Source organism: Melanostigma gelatinosum (assembly GCF_949748355.1).
Source record: "Melanostigma gelatinosum genome assembly, chromosome: 5".
In the NCBI taxonomy this organism is placed as follows: Eukaryota; Metazoa; Chordata; class Actinopteri; order Perciformes; family Zoarcidae; genus Melanostigma; species Melanostigma gelatinosum.
In genome coordinates, this window is record NC_136638.1 from 24,394,383 (window position 1) to 24,409,462 (window position 15,080).

At 41.1% G+C, this 15,080-nt stretch overlaps 2 protein-coding genes across 2 annotated transcripts; one reads left to right on the forward strand and one right to left on the reverse strand.

Moving 5' to 3' along the window:
- Window positions 1-996: 996 nt before the first annotated feature.
- On the reverse strand, window positions 997-5,631 carry gask1b (golgi associated kinase 1B; the record flags this gene model as incomplete). The annotated part of the gene is made up of 4 exons (XM_079268657.1): window positions 997-1,714; window positions 2,627-2,847; window positions 3,783-4,000; window positions 4,770-5,631. 4 exons carry the CDS (start codon window positions 5,629-5,631, stop codon window positions 1,507-1,509), a joined length of 1,509 nt encoding a protein of 502 aa, XP_079124783.1. The 3' UTR covers window positions 997-1,506.
- Window positions 5,632-6,942: 1,311 nt separating this feature from the next.
- On the forward strand, window positions 6,943-13,029 carry tmem144b (transmembrane protein 144b; the record flags this gene model as incomplete). The annotated part of the gene is made up of 12 exons (XM_079269223.1): window positions 6,943-7,075; window positions 7,175-7,342; window positions 7,469-7,591; window positions 8,023-8,122; window positions 8,465-8,542; window positions 8,671-8,749; window positions 8,947-9,005; window positions 9,628-9,746; window positions 10,091-10,210; window positions 10,803-10,900; window positions 12,645-12,698; window positions 12,946-13,029. The coding sequence occupies exons 1-12, from the start codon at window positions 6,985-6,987 to the stop codon at window positions 13,027-13,029; spliced, it is 1,173 nt and encodes a 390-aa protein (XP_079125349.1). The 5' UTR covers window positions 6,943-6,984.
- Window positions 13,030-15,080: the final 2,051 nt, after the last annotated feature.

A 15,080-nucleotide genomic window follows, 5' to 3' on the forward strand; every position in this document is an offset into this window, starting at 1 on the left:
GGTTGAAAATCCTTTTTTCTTTCAGCCAGTTTACCCTCTTGCTGACAATGTCAAAGTCTGTTCAAACCAGAGATATGCTCGAGAAAGTCAGAAACCTAGCATGAAAATATTTTAGCATTGTAAATCCCATGTTACTTTAGTGTGTACTTTCACCACTTTAGCAAATTACGGCTTTACCGGGACATTTTCATTCAGCTACCCAGATAGCTGTCAACACCATACATCTCGTGAGACAAGCTCACACGATGCCACACTTGCTGCTCTGCCATCTCGGCAGTAGTTTGAACATCATGTCAGCTGACTCTCTCTCCAACAGTGTGGAAAGGGCTTTCATGGGTTTTGAGTGCTCTATTTTCACTGCGTGGGACAGTGTGGGGGGACATAGGGGGGCTGTCAGGAAAGGTCCAGGTCATAATGCTTGCCTATATATGTGTCTGTGGTGTGTGTCTTTACATATATTGTGCCATAACAGTCAAAAAACAAACGTCACCTTTTGTCCGTGTGTGTTATCGTGTGAGAATATGTAAGTAAGTTCCGCTGCAGAGCACTCTGGGAACTGGGGAGGGTTTTCTAACACAAACACACCGAGGCAAGGACTACCCTGACACACTGATGCGGGTGCAGAGGGGTTAAAGAAACAGCCGAGTGAATGCCCGGCAAGGACACGAGAAAATAACCCACAAAACTCTCCAGAGCACGCTGTTTACGACAGCATGAAAAGTAGAACCCATGCTCCGGCTCGGCTGTCAGAGACACAGACTATTTCTATACATGCTTTGACATGAGAAAAAGAAACGTCTTTGCTCATGCATTTTTTAAACATTGTCTCTACTCATTGTCTCGTTTTTTGTGTCAATGAGGACAATTTAAGCAGGAAAAGTTTCACACAATCACAGTAAAGTAGGGATTTACTGATGACGTGTTGTCATTTCTCGAGCCAAAATTCAATACAAGCCTTCCAGTCATACACAAAGCAAATGACACTTAATGCCAGGCCTCAGGGGGAGCAAAGTTATAACTGCAGCATATTCTGTACACGATGGCCGAAAAATGTATTTCACCTTGATGAGTTCAATTACAGCGTCTCTCAGGCTCTTATGCAAATGACTGGTTTCCATTAAGAAGCTTTCTATTAACAACACCACAATGCTATTTTAAAAGGGTCGTGCCATTTATAATAAGTCCTTCATTAGCGATGTGATAATTGTTACTTTACGAATAGAAAGAACTCTCGAATTATTCATTAATCTTGTTAATTCTTCCAATAGTTCACGGTAAAATTATATGGTCGTGAAGATTAGGACCAGTTTCACTTGACACCGTTATGCTCACATGTCCTTGTGATAGTTCATATTAAAGAACTTGCAAATGACATTACATGATGACATCACTTAGAAAATGTAAGTGGATGAAGCTCCAGTGTCTTGTAAAAGGACAGTAAGTCACAGAGATCAAGCTGTTATTCAACTTCATCTGTGTGGCATTATTGAGGTCACTTGACTGTCATCACAGGTTCATTGTGATGATTTTGATCCCGTGAGCGTTGACGTAGGTGAGGAGGACCTTCGCCCGCCTCTCAATTACATCGATGAGCTTGTCGATGCCCTGCCGGCCGCCCTGGCTCTCCCAGTATGTCCGGTCCAGGAACAGAGACTGGAGGAGCTTCTCCCTCAGCCTCTTGTTCTTCAGCACCAACACCGCCTGCTCTGGCAGCCTGGGGAGACAGAGAGTGAGTCAGGAAGGACACGTATAATCAAATTGGAGTTTTAGTTTCAGGCGCATGTCTCAGAGGAAGAGCTGCTCTTGGCTGGGAGTAGAAATAATTTGATCCATTCTCAATGGGCACAGCTACCCTGTTATTATGGGTGCACCAACATGCTGAACATGAACCCTCAGGCAAGAGTGGATTTCATGATTCCCTGCAGAGGCGTTTTGCCTCAGAGAAATGTTTGTATATCAAAAATGAAAAACCACAACAGAGAGAGAGAGAGAGAGGAGGCACATGGCTAAGACTTTGAAGATGACTGGAGAAGAGCCATGGAGAGATTGCTCAGTGGTTGCTGACTATGTTTATGTTTTCAAGCTGCTCAGAACTTCCACGAAACTGTGATACTGCATGTTGTACATGGAATAAAATGTCAAAGTTTGATAAAAATCAAAAGGATAAAACCATCTCAGATCTACAAAGAATTCAACATGAGATTAAAAAAAAAAAGATCGATGATCGAATGACGTCCTGTCATTTCAAAGTTGCTCCACGAGCCTTGCTCAGATATAAAAATGAGCTTTTTCAGCTTTTTTTTTCAACCATGTTGTAAAAACTTACTAAAAACTTCCCAAGAAAGACAACAGTCACTTGTGCTCCAACAAAATCCTTGCTGTGGACAGTTCCAATCATTCAATACACAGCCTTATATTTTGTAAAAAGGAAAACATTGATGAATCTGACAAAAGTCCATATTTTGATGACATTTGTGTGTACAAACGGCCCATTGTTTGAGGAAATATACATTGTCAGTTTTTGATGTTTGAAGCACACACAGCAAACTAAATATGAGTGAAATGTAATCTATTTCCTACATGCAGAATTTATCACATAATGAATGTTTTTGTGATCCAAACTTACTCTTTAATTCCTTCCAGGAGCCTGAAGTCCAGGTTGTCCTCATTGCGGTCGAAGAACCCCTTGTTGTTGGTAAAGACCAGGTGTCTGGGGTCGTGGTCCCTGTGGATGATGTTTGCCAGCTGTATGTGGGTTTGGTCCCCACATTCAGCGTTGTGTTTCACACACACATCCTCCTGCCTGGGCCTGAATCCACAGCAGCTCGGATCCAGACGGTTGTGAATCTGAAAGAGAAGGTGAAATGAATCAATCAATCAATCACAGTTGTGATTGATTTATGAGTTTTCACATTGGTATTGGTAAATTGTATTTCGTAAATTTATACAAAAACTGTCATATCACATCAAATATGAAAAGGAGGATTTGATGACGTAGCCTTATTTATGGAAGGATAACCTCTAAAGTCTAAAGAGATTAAAATCATCACCAAGACAATCATGAACAGAAGTTCAGTTATCTATTGAGGCCCTGACTTCAAAAATATTCATAGATGTTTTTTTGGTGAAGAAGGGTTTTCTCAGAGGAGTTCAACATTTGCTTCTGTATTCAAATATGTTTTTTGTCACCTGGGAAAGTTTGGTTGTTTTATTATTCATTGTGAAAAATCCAATATAATAACGTCATTATATTCAGGTCACTTGTGTCTTAGACAATATGTGTTATGTGTCCAATCTGTATGAAATCTGTTTTTCTTAACTGCACAATATGAATTCCTCTTTACTTATTTATGAATCTATTCACGAGGAACTTCAAATAAAAGAACAAAGATACATAATGAAAGCTGTGGCACTGTGACCGCAATGGTTGATTTAATAGTTCTAAAGGTATCCAAACTATTGGAATCAAAGTATGTATTTTCCATTTCCTCATTCTGTTACTTGGGATGAATTTTAAAGAATTCTTAGGAGATGTGTACCCAATGCCAAAATCTGATCAGAGAGCCGGGACTTCCACACAGGAAACAAGACATCTGTTTGGCCAAAAAAAGGATGTTTGCAAAAGTCATTCATGAAGCATTTTTGGAATTCGATAAAGAGTGGCTCTATCTGCTCAAAAGCAAACAGAAGGACAGGAAAGCTGCTTTTTGTTCACGTTCAGAGAAATGTGGGATTTATAAATCAGTCTTCCATTATGATGGTTTTCAAACAGCTTCTGTTACCTGTAACAAGAAGTCAAACAGAGCCAGTTTACTCCACTCGTAGTGATGAACTGTGGAGCAGCCAGAGTCCGGCTTTGGGTTGATGTTTTTATGCCAACATCTCTGTTTCAGGGCGCTCTGGTACTCCCCCCATGTTAACCTCGTGGTGGACCAGCCTGCAGCACGGCCTTCTGGGTAGAGAGATGCGTCCCATAACACCACTGGACAGGGCTGGCCATCTAAAGAGGGAGGATAAAAGGATTACATGGCCAAGTTTCAGCAACTGTTTCATCTCTGTGACTATTTAAAAACAAATGTTGTGTCCAGGAAAAGCTTACTGAGCAACGGATACTGCACACTTCATCGGTGGATAACATATACACACTTGCACAGCATGACCTCATCGACTACCACTAATGGAGTGATGATTGGTCATGATTTCTGGAAAGAGACACTGCTGTTGAGTCGTCACAATGTATTTTATTGGCGCTTTGAGCAACACAAGCCGAGTGCCATCGAGTTCCATTATATTTGAGATAAGGCAGACATCTCTACAGCTGGTATCTCCTAAACTCGGCAGCTCACATCAAAACAATCTAGCCTGAAACACAGCACTACAAGTAAGAGGAAACCATTTTTATTTTGGGGTGAACCGTCCATTTAAATCAGTGTTTGAAGAAATCACGAACAAATCAGACTCCCAGAAACAGAATGTTGTGTTCTGACTCACAGTGGAAAAGTTTCTTGTTTCCTTTGCAGGCGTAAAAACAGACACAGATGTTAGGCAAAGATGGAATATCAGTGGAGTGAAGAAGAAAGGAAAGTGGACAGTGGCTCTATGTCTCCTGTATGTGCCCCCAACTTCCTAAATGCATTTTAATGGATTTGCATTCATTTGGAAATGACGTTTATTTTCCTCAGAGATATCCATCCCACCTCCTTACTGCTCTATCTTTCTTTGTTTCGATCAGCAAATGGGGGATTTTGTCCTGGTGTCTGTGAACATACCGTATAAGAAGCTGAACCTTCTGCTGACGGCTGGTAGTGTCCTATTGAGCCCCAGCACCCTGTCCAGATGAAAGGCAAAGACCTCAGTGGTGTCCACGGGGCTGCTGACAACTCCACACTGCCCTCCACATACATTGCTCCGTTGTGTGTGTTGCAGGTTGGTCGTTGTCTCGCCCTCAAATACCAGAAGTGATGGAGAGTCTCTACGAGAAACTTCTTTGATGCGCAAAACGTTGGCATCCGCAAGAAAGCGCATGTCTTTCACGTCATGTGGGCTGAGCCACGGCGGTGCCGTCTGGCTGTATATTCGTATAGAACTGATGTGAGAGTCTGCCTGTGCGTCCGTATGGATTATTTCCAAAGATTTGTAATACACATCCCTCGTTTCTCCCCGAGAAGTATTGGATGCAAATTTGCGCTTAGTTTGGCCAGCGTCCCGCTCCAAAGTGCCAAGTTTATTCTGCGTAAAAGCTGAATAGGTCTCATCCTTATTCCGCCTCACTTTTCTCCTCAGTTTTGGTCTGATTGTACCCCGAATATGTTCTGGTTTTAAGCGCTTAGACTTAAGCGTTATGTACACCACGTTGGACCGTGTCGGGACCACAAAGCTCGCACCGGTCTGCAAATCCACAGAGTCTGTAATATCCAAATTATACAATCCACGGGTGTGCCGGTACTTCTCTTTCTCAATCCTTCTGTCCCGGTGCTGCTGCGAGTATCCGACTTGTGAACCCACCACCAACAAATAAACAACACATGCGCTCGCAATGATCAAACTCCTGTTTGAAAGAGGGCACCTCCGAAAGCTGCTGGTCAGTCTCAGACAAGGGAAGAACAGCCAGTGAAAGCGAGGCTTCTCCATTAGAACTTATGTTATTATCATGGTTGACTGTCTTTTTCCAGCCCAACTCAAACTAGGGAGGAGCACACAGCTCCCGAAACTCATTTTGGAAGGAAGGATGTGTGGCCACTAGTGCACGAATACGACTCCGTATTTATGGGATGGACGGGTTGGGAAACCACCCTCCAACCAAGATCTCAAAGGTTGTTTTTTTCATGTCTTCTTTTAGTTACTGCTTTAATCCTCTAACATATACAGCCTGATAAGCACAGAGGGCCTTTCATATCGAACTTCATTACATTTTCTGCAAACAGGTCAAGTTATAAAAAGTAGGAAATAACGTTGCCATACCCTAATATTGTGGAAATCCTCCCACGCAACTTTTTCAGCGTGAATAGGAATATTAGGGAAATCATAGCCGTTATATTTTTAATAGCCTAATTATTGTTTTTACTAAAACAACAAAAATAAAACGCCGAGCTGTTGCTAAAATGTCACTCGAATCGTCGACTTTATGGTCATATTGTTTGATAAAATGAAAATACAGAGTTTTGAGGTGAAGGTCATTATTTAAGTTGAAGTGCAAAGAACATTAGGTCCATCATACATCACGCGTTTTAGGCGACATCTGCTGGTCCTTACTTCTTAATTGGCTGGGTGCAAACTTGGGACACAATAGAAAAGAATAGAATAGAAAAGAAATGTGCAAAGGGAAACAGTTAACAGCAGGAAACAAATGTTTCCTCCGGTGTAAGGGAGATGCCGGCTGTAGGCAGCAGCTACAGGATTTCCTGACTCCAACACCAACATCTTTAAATATAGAACTCTTGTGTTGTGGCCTGTGCATACTACTGATGTCCAGATGAGCGCTGTCCTCCTCAGTCAGGCAAACCTGCAGAGGTGAATGAAGGAAGTACTTCGACCTTAAAGTCAGGCATTACATTGTTTACTGAAGCGTTAAAACATTTATTTAAAGTGCCTTTATATACTTTATGTGCTGGGCAGCTTAGCCTGTACTATTTATCTATATATCATATTTTGTAATGTTATTAATCGGATTCTACAAACTAACTCGTAAATAAGGTAATCAAATTGATAATGCGTATTATATCTGAAATGCACTATTTCTAAAACATACACACGAGTTGAGTTTAACTTCAACCTGTCATTCATTTACACTGAGATGAAGCTCACAAGACTTTATTTCCTCCTGCTTGCCGTGTATCCACTGCAGCATGTTGGATTGAGTGATTACATAATTGGCAGCACCTGGCTGAGTGTAGCTCCTCCCCGCTGCAGACACGCGCGGCCTCTAGCTGGTTTTTTAACACCGTGCACCAGCTGCATCCTGGAAGACAAATATATATTTAAAAAATGTTTGAAGCAAAATACCCACCTCTGCTTTTATTTGTCACCACATTATTGATGATGAGCTGTCATAGCACTGGACATGCTGCTGAACAAGGTACGGGAACCATCATTTGTATGTGAAGGAGAAGCCTGAGGCTGTTCTGTTGTCCAAAATCAACAACACTGAGTGTTTTGTTCTTGCTTAAAAATTCAGCTGTGAAACATGGCGAAGATGCTGCAGCTGGCAACTTGGAAACATTTGAGTTCACCTTCAACTCAACCAATATCACTCACTTGGTCTATGGAATTGCTGCCAATGTGGTTGCTGTGCTGTTGTATGGAAGCAATTTAGTTCCTGTAAAAAGAATAGAGACAGGCGATGGTAAGCATACAGCACTTTCTTTTCTTAAAAAAATATTTATGTAAATAATTAGTTGACTGTTCCAGTGAAATCCACAAGTGGCGTTTTCTAACCCTTTATGATAATTTGTCTTTGTTCTGGTTCCAGGTATGTTCTTTCAGTGGGTATACTGTGCAGCGATATGGATTGTATCTATGCTTGCAGACTTAATACTTCAGTCGCCCAAATTCCAGCCTTTTGCGATGCTTGGAGGTGTCATCTGGGCTACAGGTAATTCCTCATAAAGCAGAACACCGAACCCGTTCGTGCTCTTTTTCATGTGGTTGAATGCAGACTGGTCTCATTGGAGCAAGTCTCCTCAAAGTGTGGCTAGGTCTGACTTAAAACATGCTTAAAGGGACTTAAACACTCCACCTGCTGTAGACCATCTTAAAAATGAGTCTTAAACTGATGGTGTTGATACTGTTCTGGTGAGATATGACTTTAAAGGACACTTACTTGTCCCAATCTCGTACGACACTCTCCAGTTTATTCGGTACACCTAGCTAAACCAGTATTCAACTGTAATGTGCATAAAGTATGCCGAGAACCTTGTGCACTGCATGTCTTTGCACCGGCTGACTCTATTGTAGACATTTGTAGACCATCACGGGTCTTTAAGACATGCATGTTGCTAACTGTTTCTCCCTTGTTATCTACAGGGAATATAGCAGCTGTTCCAGTTATTAAAGCAATTGGCCTCGGTCTTGGGAGTGTAATTTGGGGCTCTTCAAGTCTGTTGATATGCTGGGCCAGTTCATGGTGAGTCGGATAAATGTATGCTCCTTCAGCCAGAATGGAGAACACATTTCCTTTCTTTTGGTGGTGATATTTTTGATCAGAGTTCATGTTTTAGTTGGACTCTTTTGGTTGTGTGCAGTAGAGTTTTGTAAATGCCGATAGTTGCTCTAAAAGGAGACGGAGGAACCTGATTTTCCACAGATTATGTACCGTCCGGATATAGTGACAGTTTATGCAAATATGTTATATCTTTTTACAAGTTATTTGCTGGGTCCTGTAATGGAGACGTCAGCCCAGGGTTACTGTAATTTGGCAATATATTCAAAATGAACGGAGTATCTGAGTAGTGACTGTCTTTCACAGGTTTGGCTGGTTTGGGAATGCTCAGGATGTTTCCAGGCCGCTATTAAATTATTTGGGAGCTGGGTTGTGTCTGCTCAGGTAAACTGTCTCCCTCCTTCTTGCCAGTGCAACAGTTTAATGGTTGCAACAAAACAGTGATGGCATTTCAGTTTGATGGCTGTTTTGGACATCGGCGGACAGATGTGACAGATTTGTGTTTGTTCCAGTGGCCTGATTTTTTTCTGTGTGAAAACGGACGTGGAACTGCATCCCAACTCTGAATCGATTCCATTACTTCTCGAAAGAGTGAGTACATTGAGTAGATGTTAGTTTCTCACCTTTTGTCATTTCTGACTTCACTCGAACGAATAGGAATTTACCAATGCATAAGGGCAATCAATTCCTGCCACTTGGTTTTTCAGATTGATGACGTTGTGTTTAGCATGTTCCGATGGTGCAGTTGCTTTATTGGACAACATGACTTCATATTTAATTTTCTGCAGAGATCAAGTTCCTCAGCGTTCTGGATGGATGTCATCGGACCAAAGACCAGGCGGTTCATGTGAGCTCAACTCATTAGCCGTCAGTGAGCTGCGTGCACGTTTATTATTCTTGCAAGCTACAAGCGTCGACAAGGGAAGGTTTACGAAACATGTGTTTGCTTGATCATCAATAGAAATGTTCCCCCAAGGAACAATGATAGAATTTGAAGCCTTAGTTTCTACAGCTGCTGGCCTGCTTGGGTTTAAAATGTAACATGATTTGTCTCTTGGCTAGTGTTTCTTTTTTGAGTTAACGTACAGTAAGCCTTTCTTTAAGTCATGACTTCAACTATTTCACAATGAAATCCCACTTAGGAAATGTAGTGCTGCCTTGCAACAGCAAATTGATATAGTAAGCCCTTGATGAAATGAAGCAATCAAAAGCAAAAGTCCTTTAATGAAGGATAAAAACAACACTGCGAACAGTGTTAGGCTTTAAAAGTGCATGTGAGTATACTGCCACTAGTGTAAGTAATACAGTCTCTGTTTACCACTTTTAAATAAAAAATGGGTGTGCACATCTGAATATATATATATATATATGTTACCATGCACATGTAATGAATCAACTTGGTATGCAATGGTGAAATTCAACAATGTCAGTGGAGTTTAAAAATGCATCCATCATGTCACTCTGGTTAGAGGCTGCCTGCTTGCTGCTGTGTCGGGCCTGCTGTACGGGGCCTCCTTTGCACCCGTCCTTTACATAAAGAGCCATTCATCGTGCCCTAACAGCATGTTCCATGGAGCCAGTGACTACGGTATGGCTTTAAGTGTTTGATAACTGACCTCACGTTTTCTTTCTTTATTATTAAAGATGCTATCGATATATCTTACTTAACTAAAATCTGGAACAAAGATTAAAATGTCCTCTCTGGTTTGAGACTGTATCACACTGTTGGTCTATAAATAACACTGGCTCCTCCAGCGAACCAGTTTTAATATCCAGTTTGCTGAGAGACTCTAAAGTCATTGTCTGTGTGTTAGCTCAAGGATCAATACAAAGTATTTCTTCTCTTTTGTATAGTTTTTGCTTTTATTATAATTTGATTTTAGCTTTTTTTTTATTGCAAAACTACAAATTCTTATTTCAACTTCTTCACAGAACTCAACTATGTCCATGCGCACTGCTCTGGCATTTTTGTGGCAAGCACGGTGTACTTTGCCATCTATTGTGCGGCCATGAATAACAGGCCCAGGGTCTACTCCCGAGTCATCCTACCAGGTAATCCACACTATCGTATGTTGAATCATTATATTTATTTCAACTAATGCTTGTTTACACTGAGTTACCGCTTCGCAAGATGCACCTGTGCAATCTAATGTATTGAATACTGATGGCAGTCTGTTGGGGGTTTTGCCATTTCACCCTGTAGGTATTGATGGCATCCTGAGCGCATGTGCTCTAGTCCAGTGAGTCATACTAATGGTTCCCAATCTGGGAATCAGGACCCCCAAGATCAATCTTGGGGATGCAAGATCAATGCAAAAATATCCCTCTTACAAGGAACATTTTGTCTGAAACTATCAAATCTGCTAGTGCAGTGAGAATATCCGCTCTCTTTGCCAAGCTGCATGTGTAAACGCATCCACTCAGGGGATGGTTAGATGTGTTGGTTCCGGGAAAGCTACTGTGGATAAACATGTCCATTCCAGCCCAAAAGCTGGCATGCAGTGAATGAATACCTACGTTTAGTTACTTGCACCTTCTCTCATCTTATTCGTCTTTCTACTTGAACCTGCATTGTGAACTACTTGCTTATCAGCTGTGCTGTGCGTTGTCTTGTTCTCAAGGACATTCTCCTCTTGCTCTCCAGGTATATTGTCTGGATTGATGTGGGCGTTGGCCACGTACAGCTGGTTCCTGGCCAATAACTACCTGAGTCCGGTCATTACCTTTCCTATTGTCAACACAGTAAGTGCAACATGCCCTGAAAGCTTAATGGCCTGGGAATTTGAAATACTGTACGTTTGCCACCACTTGAACTGAGCAGTCTGCCAATTTTCCATTTGAAAAGGAAAAATACTGACTTTAGCTCTGTACAAGTACTCTAATTGTTCACGTTTCAGTTGTTAAACATGTCAACATCCCCCTATAGCCTGAACTCGTCAGACACTTAGTTGGCTGGCTGCAGACCAGCCTGATAAATTGATCAGTTCAGACATATTTGCATCTAGCCGAGCGGTTTTCAGCCAAGCATGATTCATCTGAGATTTTCCGATGTCTCTCTGGTTGTGACGTTTCCCCGGTGGCGCTGCTACATAAAAGCTTATGGAGTGTCCAGAACAATACAAAAGTTAATTTCCCATAACAGCATCACTGCTAAATGCTGTGGCTGTCGGCACATTGTATTTAGACTGTTTTGTTGCCTTTTTGCCCGATGGTGTAGCACGAAATGTCAACAGGACCAAAAATAAAAGCCTCAAGATTCATCCTCTGGGGACAGTGGATATATTAGTTTTCAGTATAAACACCATGGAGAAAGGTGCTGGTCATGGGGGAAATTTTGACCTAAATGAAAGACGGTCCAATCAATAGTTTTTATCTGGAGGCAATTTTAATCAGCCTGGCTCACCAGATGTTTTGTTTACGAAGAACCACCTGAGAGGCACACTCATTGGAAACTGAAGGTACTTTGAAAAACCTTGGCAGGTAATAGACTGAACCACCTAATCAAACGCTTAAGGAAGCGAGCAGAGCGAAACTGTATTTTCCATCAAGAAACTCCTTCAGTGCCAATAAATACTCCCCAGTTCTGATATAACTGATGCTTTTGCAGCATCTACCCAAACCTCTTTAGGAGCTGTTGCTTGATCGATAAGTTGCCTCTCCATGTCGCCACACGCAGCCTTTAGCTCCTCACAGGATGCTGATTGGTCCGTGCTCTGACTTACCGACCATAAATACATTATTTGAAGCCTGGCTAGATAGATTTCGTGTGATATGCGATGCCACAAGAGTCTATAGCTGCCATGCAAGATAACATTTTAATTGCACTTTAGCCAGACTTTGGTGAGAGGATGAACCTGCTTTTCTTTGGCTGTGGTGAGTCAAAACCAATGCCATCCTGCATCTCCTATTCCCTCATAAGATTATGACAATAATCCATTTTCCTATCCTGAAAGCCCTGACGATAGAAAACAAAGTTTTCTGCGTGTACTTTCGTTCAAAGTAACACTTTCAGGAATTGCGTGTAATAAACATTGCTGCTAACAAAGCTTTGGGGATTTGTCATCTTGCTCTAATCCCCCACAAAGGCAATTGCAAATACTGTTGCATATTAAACGTATTCATTAAATAGACTTATGGAAAGAGATTAATCTGTCCATGCATGTTAAAGCAATATAGTAGACTATGGTATGCTAATTAATGCACAGTAGCAATTATGTGCACATAGAGCAATGGCTGGCTAAACTTTGTCACCGACGGGAAATTTGTTGCTTTAGATATAAAATGTAACAAAAACATAATGCCATCATAAAATAAGACTCCTGGCATTGACAACAGCGTTACCAAATAAACTTAATTAACTAATTATTTAACCAATTGCTCTACCTTTTGTGTGAGAAACCATGTTAGTAGAAACTGATTTTAAAAGTGACTATGAATCGTTGTTTTGGGCTCTATAAAGCGTTAGTTTGGGTTCTTTACTCTGCAGGGATATGGTCTGGTTGCAGCACTGTGGGGAACCTTGGTGTTCAGAGAGATTAAGGTAAGTGCCACAGTACTAATCATGTCCAATGATTTAGTCATTCATTGTAAATTAGCTCTAATAAATGCCAGCCTTGTTTAGCAAGTGCACAGCAGCAGTTTACCAAGGAGAACATGACTTCATCCAAATGAAGGTTCCCTAGTGAAACTGCCACCCAGCTGAAATTGGAAACGAGATGCTTTGATGATTGAATTCCACTGAACAAATACAGCCACCAAATATCTTAAACTTGTGTTTTTCCTCTCAGGGTTTGGTCAACTGCTTAATCTTCACCTTGGCCTTCTGTGTTGTGCTGACCGGCTCCTTGCTGACCGTCCTCTCAAAGCTCTAATAATGCAGAAGATTGTCGCGTGAAACCAGCTGGTGATTGTAATGTTTTCATTATATACATGTACACATATTAACTTGTGGGTGAGCCGAACAGAAAGCTATCTTTTGTTTGGTTGAAGGACTGTCTTGCTAAGATGCTGTATTTATATTAATCACTGACATGGTGGTTGTTTGTGTGTTAGTTTTGCTTTTTGGACAGCAAAACTAAATGATTCCATTTTGTCTGCTCCAAGAAGCCTTTTAAAATAAATTGCTTCATATAGAAATGTGTCAGTGTTTGTATTTCTATCAACACTAGTGGTTTTCTCATGTCTCCCCATACAGATCAGTTTGTGTGACATGAAAGCAGTGTGCTCTTGATTGACTTGGTTCGCGCATATGAGGGAACATGGATGAAAGCACAGTTGAAATCAGGGTCCTCTTAATAAATATATGGGGAGTTGAAACAGACTTCCAGTTAAAACGAGAGCAGTATTTGTGATGCTTTGTGACTTTACAGTGAAGCGCTTTAGGTTGAAAAGAAAATCTGTCATAATGGTGTTGTCCTCTTAAACAGGATTAACACAGAGATCATTCTTTCCTTTTTAGTGATGTGCATTTTGTATAACACAGTGGCAGTAAAGTGTTTTGTCAGCTTGTTAAGACATTGTAATTTTGTACATAATTAGTGTGCAGTGTAGCCTATGTCTGTACGCATGATGCAACAAGGACTAGCTGTTTCTAAATTAGGCACTGCACAGTAAAGGTCTGTTAACTCGGTACAAACGAGGCAAGGTATTGGCGTTGATGTTTTAGAACTAAAAGCTTGAGTACCGTGCAAGATTGCCCTGCTGCACGTATTGTACTGTGAGGCTATTGAACCACTTTTATGAATCGTCACCTTCCTAAAATAATGGCCCACGTCATTTTTTCAGGACTTTTGACTTCGGCAAAATAAAACGGACCTAAGTCACACTCTTGACATTATACTACAGCGGTAGAATCGCATGTTCTGTTCAACTGAGGATGTCGGCGGTTTTACCAGAGGTGGCCAACATCATGAGGAGGTGATTTAGGCAACAAAATCATTTTTGTCAAAAAAATGACTTTGGCCATTATTTTAGGAAGGTGACGAAATACTTTTTCCAAAAAAATGTATCTCGATACATATTTAAATAAACGCATTCAAATGGGAAATAAGTGTTCTTGCTGAGAGTTTGATGAGACGATATACAGAACAGTAACTTACTGGAGTCTTCTTGTACTGGTTTCACACTTTGTTTTTGTACAGATTAAACAAACAAGACTTAACCAACTAGTTGATCTGTGAGTTTTAAAGGTGTATGTTGGTGGATTTTGTTACACTACTGTTGGACAGAACCAGACTTGCTGTTTTCCCCATTTCCCGTGTTTATGTTTGCATTGAGTAGGCACCCCACGCAAACAAATCCACAGGATAGCCAGTCGTCAAAAGAAATACAGACGTCGTTTGTATGAATAACACGGATGCATCAGATGAAGAGAGGATACAGCAGCTGTCACCATGACAATAAGGAATGAGGATGTTATATTCGGAGCGGTTACACTGTCAAATTAAAGATTCATGTGAGAATTCAGCACACTATTACAGCACATGTAGGAATATTTTAACATAAACCTTCACGGACAGCCTGATCACTAATTTATAGCTCATTTTAAAACGGTTTCGGAGTGACGCTGAGCGACATCTGCCATCCTATCAAATGGATGCTTGGTATTGCATTAAAAGTGCAGATTCACATATGACACCAGTCCATCACGGTGACAGGAGCATTCGATACTGAGGTTAGATGCCATTCAGTTCAACTTGATGGTCATCAATCTCCATATAAACCTGTCTACCTTTCAACAATATGTCTTCAGAGGCAGATTAAAGTCACAACCCACCAAAGGTTGGATTTAGACGTCGTGGTTTTGAAAAATGAAAGGATTTCATTGATCTGAAAGGCTACATTTGTCGACAACTTTGAAGTGGCACTGTTCCGGCACATCAGTGTGTTGAACAGTAATTGTAAGCAGTGGGCCTGTGTGCTT